The sequence below is a fragment of the Galleria mellonella genome, unplaced genomic scaffold (genome assembly GCF_026898425.1).
Source record: "Galleria mellonella isolate WM207_F2 unplaced genomic scaffold, CSIRO_AGI_GalMel_v1 utg184, whole genome shotgun sequence".
Classification (NCBI taxonomy): domain Eukaryota; kingdom Metazoa; phylum Arthropoda; class Insecta; order Lepidoptera; family Pyralidae; genus Galleria; species Galleria mellonella.
In genome coordinates this window covers 10,923,612-10,932,511 of record NW_026442025.1, presented here as the reverse complement: position 1 = coordinate 10,932,511, position 8,900 = coordinate 10,923,612, and the positions used below count along the sequence as shown (strand labels likewise).

At 35.0% G+C, this 8,900-nt stretch overlaps 2 protein-coding genes across 2 annotated transcripts; both read left to right on the top strand.

The window, feature by feature from the left end:
* Positions 1–579: 579 nt before the first annotated feature.
* Positions 580–5,541, top strand: LOC128200454 (uncharacterized). Its single transcript, XM_052893892.1, has one exon. The coding sequence runs from the start codon at positions 709–711 to the stop codon at positions 1,135–1,137; it is 429 nt and encodes a 142-aa protein (XP_052749852.1). The 5' UTR covers positions 580–708; the 3' UTR covers positions 1,138–5,541.
* A 2,093-nt stretch (positions 5,542–7,634) lies between these two features.
* On the top strand, positions 7,635–8,341 carry LOC113509619 (uncharacterized). The gene has a single exon (XM_026892983.3). The coding sequence runs from the start codon at positions 7,657–7,659 to the stop codon at positions 8,293–8,295; it is 639 nt and encodes a 212-aa protein (XP_026748784.1). The 5' UTR covers positions 7,635–7,656; the 3' UTR covers positions 8,296–8,341.
* Positions 8,342–8,900: the final 559 nt, after the last annotated feature.

Below are 8,900 nucleotides of genomic sequence, written 5' to 3'. Positions count from 1 at the left end.
TTTTGAGGTGAAATAGAAACAATATAAAGCTAATTTCTCAGTAAACAGTCCTCATTGCGTTTCAAGATAGTTTTTGTGCCTCGAAGCAACTATGATTTTTAATGACAATTATGGAATAATTATTTGCATAATTTATTTATATTTAATGCACTAAAAATGTTGTGTACCATCAGCTGTATTCTTTAAAATATTGCATAATCTATTTTTCACTTTAACTACCTATATTAGGTTTAACGAATTTCTACGGAGTCTATACAGTATGGGGGAAATTTTATAATATTTTTAATTACTCAAATAATTAATATTGTACTGTTTCAGCCGGATAGACTGCAAGGATGAACTTCAACTCTAAATAGGTATATGACCTCGATAAAATCCGAATAAGTTGTGAAACTCTCCCTAAAATGATTACATTCTGACCCAGACATACCTCTTAACTCGTTGGTTTATGTCTGCCCCAGCCCCCACGAGCATCCAGAGCCTCCGAGCATTGAAGTGAATGCAAATAACGATCAAAACCGAGAGCGCACGAACACTGTCGGCCCTCTGAGGTTATAAATAGAGGTCGCTCGGAAAATATCTCTTCAGTACCTTTCATATTGCATATAGAGTGTACGTGCCCCGCGCGACCGGTTTTTGCCGACGAAAACATTGCTTTCAAACGGAATTGTTATGAGAATAGGTGATTGTTAATATCAAAACAGTTAAATGCCAACCGACGTTATGTCAGCTACGTGTTGCGGTACACATTTCGGCGAAAACTTCAACAAGAAAAAGAACAGTGACGCCGAGGTTAAGGCTGGCTTTTTGGTACTATTGGGACCAGGCGGCATGAGGCAGGACGTGAGGGTTGTCGTGTACAGGACCTCTTTAGAGCACTTCGCTGTTATATATCCGAGAAAGAGACTAACAAAGGCCATCGGCGTGGTCAACCTGAGGAACACGTTTGTCGACCGGGATGAGAACAACAGTGGTTTTGTTGTCAGGCAAAAGGGTTACGACAACACAGTATCGGCGAAGTTCCTGTGTTCAGAGCGCGACGTGGAGCCGTGGCTGGCTGCGTTCACAGCTCGCTCCTCACCACACTGTCACCACCACACCAGTCTGCCGGTGCTCGTCGAAGGCGAGGAGAGCTAAAACTGTTACCTAACCGATATTATATCGGTAACTGTGATTGATTGTCTATCCGCACTTCGCATATATTATGCGAATTTGCGAGACGTCGGAACGAGGTTGTGTTTGTTTTGCAATGGGATGCGAAAAGTGAAAGCGAAGTTTTTTTTTTTATCTGTGAGCGCATGAAAGTGCTCTCTGTAACGATTATGTATTTACCTGAGTATAAAAAGCGATTGTGACGCCGTGAGTCACTGCAGCGCGAATTGGGTTGTCTCGCTGATTGTCTGCTGATGATACTTGTGTAGATTGTTTTGTTATCGCGTCTCGTTTCAATTTTCGAGTAATGACTGTCTTGTTATATTGGTGGACGACCAAATATTGTAGGTTAGTCTTAACAATGTTGTGATTGAGCTTATTCGATTATTGTCAACTAGATATTGGTAGTCAGGTATTAACATTTCATTCGTTGACGGGTTGATATTGTAAAAATAGGTCTGATAACTTATTTCAACAGTATATTTTGTACATATTGATAATGTATAAATGTAGATAGATCTGTAGTTTGATAGCTTTTACCTGTAGCTATGCTGGTATATTACAGGTTTTCATACTGTTTTATAAATTGTTTTCAGACTAGGTACGCACATGTGGTTTGATATTTATACTATATATCTTATTATATATTCTATTCTGTTTGATAACTCTCGTATTTAAATATTTGCCAAATTTAATCAAAATTGACACAGTAATTTAAACATGACATTATAGACATATACAGATCGTTCCATTCAATATTATCACATTGTTACAATAATTACGAATTACTATATTTTTTTAATATATTTTTCTTTACAAAATATACTTGAGTATATAACACCTGAGTCCTCAGGAATGGCAACGCATGGGGGGCATCATGGGCGAAATAGTATACTCTGTTATGTCCATGGTATTCTGCTCATGTCTATAGGCGACGGTTACCACTTTCCATCAGCTTGTTTGCAATTCTAAGTTGTATAAAAAAAGTTATTGTTAGAGGTTTTATTAAACATTCACTAGGAACATCGATTATGAAATTTAGTTAAAAATGGACTTGACATAAACCTACATTCAAGATTAAATTTAAAAAATTTACATATTTATTTGTAATAATTAAACACGTTACTGTGAAAAATGTAGATTGCCTCTGTCTAAACTTGATAGTAGGAAGGTTTTAACAAAATATTACTGCACAATACAATTGGGCAACGTTAAGTAATAACATATTTTTGGCTTACATCACTTTACATAGAAGTTGGCAACAAACTGACGTATTTTCTCACTAAACTAACATGATAATAATTACCAAAGATTATAGGATATCATTGGCTTATATATATATATATATCCGGTATCAATTTTTGGGTATATTTTCGAAATTTATGATCCAATTTTCTTCCAATTTGATTCTTTTTTATTGAATTTACTAATTTGGTTGTTGACGAGAAAAACATTAATATGTTCTAATAAGACTTTGATATTTTTGTAATCATTCAGAAAGCTATGTTAAAATTATAGTTAATTTGTTTTGTATAACAAAAACAGGTTAAATCTATTTTATTATGTTAGTCCTGTTACCTATTCGGGAATTGTGTGTTTTTATAGGCAGTCAAAAGAACTTGCTTAACTCGACAAATAGAAAAACCTATTTCAAAATAATTTATTCGGCTCATATCTGTCATGATAGGTACATATTGCATAGTGCATATACATTTGAGAAATATGAAATTACTTTAAACTACTTAAAACGTATTTCCAAATGTAGACAAACAGTAATCTTGCGACACACAAGTTTGCGCTTTGTTGCATAGTTTTTGTTTATTACCGTATTTATTACGTGTTTCTTACGTAGGTACTTTACTCACGGATTTAGGTATTTCAACACAGCTTTGATTGTGTTATCCAATTTTATGTATAAATAATAACTGGCTCTAATACTTTATTTACTTTTCATGAAAAAAAAAAGAGAATTTCGCCATCTTTTATGTGATACGTTCGTTGTTAATTCTAAACCGTTTGAAAAATGAATGTTTACTTCCGTATTTTTCCATATATTTTTTTAAAGATTAAAGTCAGATGCAATTTTAAATTATTACCATAGAATGATATAATAATAGAATTAAATTAAAATAATTTTAAATTAAATTCGAATTAAGAAAAATTGTTTCATCTTCAAGAGACTTCAAGAAAGAGAAATAAAATGAGTGTTCACGCATTAAAAAGATGCAGAAATTATAAGACAAAATAAATATAGAAGTTATAAAGGAAACATTGATAACTATTTATCACGCAAAATTGTATGAAAAAATTGACCCGTTTTTTTTCAAAGCATTTCTAAGGAGACACTCTATCTATAAAATCTAAGGTTCCAAAGTATAATAGCCTGTCTGATGATAGACATAATTTCTCTTTGTGTAAGCTTTTTTGCACAAGTACATTGTAGGGTACAAGTTTATGGATTTTATTATGGCAGTCCTAAACTGTAATCCGAAAATTGTTTCTCGTTAGACTCAAAAGTCCAAACTACGAGACAAACATAGAGAGAAAATCATTGGCGTATTTAGATCATTTTAAAGGAGGCAGGAGTTTCATTACTAGCAATACACTCCATTAGATTGACTTCCACGCAATTCCCCTAAGACCCCATCGTGGTTAACTCCAGGATAATTAATTACAAAGGGCTGACTGACTCGCCTTCATTCTCTTCTGTCATCTCTCACTGGTGCTTCACCAGCGTATACCGATAGCGCAGACGGGGTTACCGTTCCATTATCATCCATTAAAAAAGCGCACCACTATACCCTTCCTAGACACGTCTTTTTTTTTATAAGTGATATTGAAATAGTAACCCCATCAGCGCTATCGGTACACGCTGATAGGGCACCAGTGAAGGATGATAGACGAGGATGAAACAGGTCAGTTAGCCCATCGTGACGAATTCAACGATAATTGTTCACGATGGTTTCCAGGGGGAACCACGCGGAGGTTGACCTGATAGGGCATATTGCTAGCAATGGGGCTGTCAAACTCCATTACTAACAATCCCCCCTCCCCCCAGACACTCTATTGGGAAATTGTATTTGCCAATAAAAGTCTCTCATCTGCGCAGACTATAAAGGGACTTGGTTGTAGACGTTCACGAATTTACGATATGACATTATCGTCGACGGACAGTTTAAAGTTTTCATAAAATTGACGTTAACGATAGGTCTACATCGAGTCGTGTTAACATAAATAAAAAAAAAACTCATTAGGAATTTTTTTACTTGAATTAATTAAATTTTGATTTACACTTATACTTACTATTTTTATAATTATAAATATCATATTCTTCTTTATTTAATAATTAATGATATAATTAAATTAGTTTAATCAAACGTTCCTGGTGTTATTACCATGAAGTCGTGCACGTCGTTTGCATTATCAGGTCCGAGGTTTGATTAACGATCGAGTCAATTCAGGGAACGAAGATTTCTAATTTGGCTCGGGTTTAAGTGTGTGTGTATAATTGTTACATTTACTTGGGTATTCGAAAACCTTATGATAGGTAAGTGCTAATATCCAATATAGATAAGTACTTACCTACACTGGATATAATACGGTAATATTAAAGTTATGAAAGTCGAGGGATCAATTTGAATATAAATAAGTAGGAAGAAGTGTGAATAGAAATACTTAAAATATTCCAATGTAATTCCAGTTTTTTTTTTTTATAAAGCGTTCCTAAATACGTATCTTTTTTGTTTTTGGCGGATGCACTTTGTGCCGTGGCATAAGAAAGAAAAAAAAAATACGTATCTTTGTTTTCGCGCCTTTTTTCCAAGCGAAATTTTTTTCACGTAACCTTCATCTATGGGTAAATAGGTAGTTCTTTGTATACCTAGATACAGACTCCACATACAAGACACGTATAGTTTATTTCAACAGAGTTTAATGATATTATAAACAAACATATAATATGTTATAATGAACCTGACCGTCATTCACAACATTCATTAGAAGCACTAATAAATAATTAATGTTGCGGTAATACACAATTTCAACAAAACTTACTTACGCTTTTGTTATGTTCTATTAACACAGATAATATTTAGTGGAATAACAGTACGTGGAACAATATCGCGCCCTTGTGAGCATTCACTTGACATTCCATAATTTAACAATCTCTGCTGTATGTATAAGATTTAATATTTACAGTCATTTGTTATTCTATTTTTAAAAATAGAGAACATTAATGTGATACATAGATGTGTGATTACTCGTAATTATATTTATGTAAGGTATAGATTAAGAATGTGATTTAAATACATAAAACATAGAAAACAATTTAAATACATAGATACAATGTGTACCGAAATTGAATGCCTGAATAAACTGTATACCTTAAAAGTTGTATTATTTTACACCACCAGTTCACTTGAATTATAATAAAAGTATCCTAAATATTAATAGTATCTATTTTTTTTTAATGTATGACAATGGAATGGTAACCTTGCCTGCGCTAACGATATGCGCTGGCGGGGCACCACTAAGGGATGATAGGTGAGAGTGAAAAAGACAGGTCCGTTAGCCTATCGTGATGACTACATTTGGAATTCAGCACGATGGTTTCCAGGGGGGACCACGGAGAGGTCGACCTGGTTGGGTATATTGCTGGCAATAGGACCCTCAATCTACATTACTAAGAATTCCTTCCCCCCCCCCCCCTATAGTAACTATTTTTTTAATGGATGATAATGGTATGGTAACCCCACCCGCGCTATTGGTGTACTCCGGTGGGGCACCAGTGAAGGATGATAGATGAGGATGAAGCAGGTCAGTAGCCCATCGTGACGAATTCAACAAGAATTGTTCACGATGGTTTCCAGGGGGAATCACGTGGAGGTCGACCTAATAGGGCATACTGCTAGCAATGGGGCTGTCAAACTCCATTGCTAACAATCCCTTTCCCCCCAGTAGTACCTATTAGGGGTGAGGAATATATAGCAATATCTATATATTTTCGTTACTGGTCCAATAACGAACATTATTTTTTGTTAACAGATTTTTAAAATATTCTACAACAGATGTCCGACTGATATGGACGATATCGAAATGCATGGTGACCTTTTTTCCGCCATCAATGTACAGAGTAATCCAATATATAGATATAGAATCGGTATCTATATTACCCATGCTTAGTATCTATTCATAAATTGCTTTATAAAATCTAAAAAAAAAATTAAACAAAAACCCAATCTGGTGAAGGTCATTTTGGGTTATAGTTTTATTAATTGCAAATTCTGTACTGAAATATAATGTATATAACGGAATGAGATGAGAAGAAGAAACTAGTCAAAAAAGGAATATACATTGGCGGGGCACCAGTGAGGGTGATAAGTGGCGATGAAGCAGGTCAGTTAGCCCAACGTGACAAATTCACTAATGAATCAACGACGATGGTTTCCAGGGGTAACCGTGAGAAGGTCGACCTGATAGGGTGTGTTGCTAGTAATAGGGTTGCTAATCCCTATTATTGACAATCCCTTTTCCCTCCAGTTTATCAGATTGAGCCAACAGATCTGATTTCACCCTCACCTATCAACGCTGTGTCGTTTCGACATAGAATGGGCCATCTCTTTTTTCCATTAACCCCGTGACGCAGATATTTTCATCACCTTAGCTACCAAACAGTTTGATCTGTATAACATAACAGATCAGGAGAGAAAGGAGATCTAAATGAGTAAGTAAAATGAAGCAACTAGTCGCATTACTGTCAATTCCTACTCCCTTCTATTGGTTAGCGATACAGTGCCGCTCAAATGAATCTCTAGTTCGATTCTCGATCGAAGCCAATTTAGGAAATGAACTTTCCTAAATTGACTCGAGAATGAGTGTTTCGGATTGTGCCTACAAGTATTGTTAGGCTTTCCATAACAGTTTCCTTTTTTTAATGGCTGAAAATGGAATGGCACCTCTGCCGGCGCTATTGGTATATATTTGCGGGGCTTTGGTATAAGATAATAGATGAGAATGAAGGCAGGTCAGTCGGTCTATCATGAAAAATTCTACAAGAATCAATCACGATAGTTTCCAGAGAGAATTGCGTGGAGATCGACCTTATAGCGTATATTGGTAGCCAAAAAAAGGCTTTTTCCCCAAAACTGTTCTTATCATGGTCTTAGTTTAAAGTGTGACATAGTCGCACTTATTTTTAAAAACTTGTTACTTAAAACCCAAATTTTGTGGATATAATGACACTACAGTAATTACACTATTCTTCGTGGTAGACCTCCTTTTACTTATATAATAGTAACTGATCAAAATTAACTGTAAGTATATAGGTTCTACACATGAGTAGTTTTATCAGTCACTATCGACTACAGCATAACGTTTATTGCTTGCAAATATCGTGTAATTTTCCAATAACAGAGTAACACGTTTGTATTTTACACATACATACACAATTTGTACAAATATAATAGCCAATTAAGCGAAACGGTGGAATAGGAATTCGCACAAAGGATGAAGATTAGCAGAGCGAGAAGGCCGCGGGAGTCGAAACGCGTCGAAATGCATAGCCCTGTCACGAGTTTCGTCACAATTATGATATTTTTAATATTCGCCTCCGCTTTTTATCTCGTGATCTCATTCAAACCGCTCACAAAGGACGAACATTTGGAACGCATCAACACGATGAGTGAAGGCGTCGAGCCGTTTAGGAAAAATTTGACGGAATGCGCTCGCCAGGTAAAAGCTTCAATGACGGACGTTGAGAGTTTTTTGAAGAGAATACCTCAGACTACCATGCAAGGGAAATGTTTTGTGGCTTGTATATTGAAAAGGAATGCGATTATAAAGAAGAATAAGATTGATCAATCGAATCTTCTCGCGGTGAATAGAGCTGTGTACGGTGAAGATAGCGAAGTTATGGCGCGATTGAAGACAGCCATTGTTGAATGTAGTGATGTCGTGGAAGGCATTTTTGAGATATGCGAATACGCCTCTGTGTTCAATGATTGTATGCATATGAAAATGGAGCACATTTTGGATAAAATGACAATGGAGAGGCGAATGGAGGCGTTGGGGCAAATGACGTCCGACCCTGATCTATGGAGCGAGGATGACGACGAAATGTTGAAATTGGTGAAAGATGAACTGTGAATTAAGTTATCTATAAACAATAAAATAATAATAATAATAAAATCTTTCTTATAATTATAAAATTTCTTTTGAATTTGACTATCTATACCTACTAGATATATAAGACCTATTCTTTTTTGTAAATAAATAAGAATTTCAATTAAATTAAAAAAACGACCCTTTATGATATTTTAATAAAATCTTTGTACTTCGTAATATTCGTAATTATGTAATAGTGCCTAATCAGTAGTAATACTGTAAGATGAACAAATCTTATTTTTTTTTTATTTTTGGTTTCATTTTCCCCTACGGCAAGACAGGCAGGGAAGACAAAAGAACTAATCTCATACAGCTGTTGTCTTCAGTTAATATCTAGTACAGAAAAACCTTTGCATTCGCGGGGTATTCATTTATCCCGCGAATGCAGAAACTGTGAATATAGAAAGCCGAACAGCATTTGACAATATACTTTTTGCATAGTTATAATAAGGTCTGTTTTACTTTTTGTCTTTATTAGTTTATTTACCAACGCATTTACAAAGGACATCAAATTCTTTTAATTAACATACGCCTATAAGATTCGTGAATAAAGAAATGTTTAGCCGCGAATTAGGTTTAATTTTTTA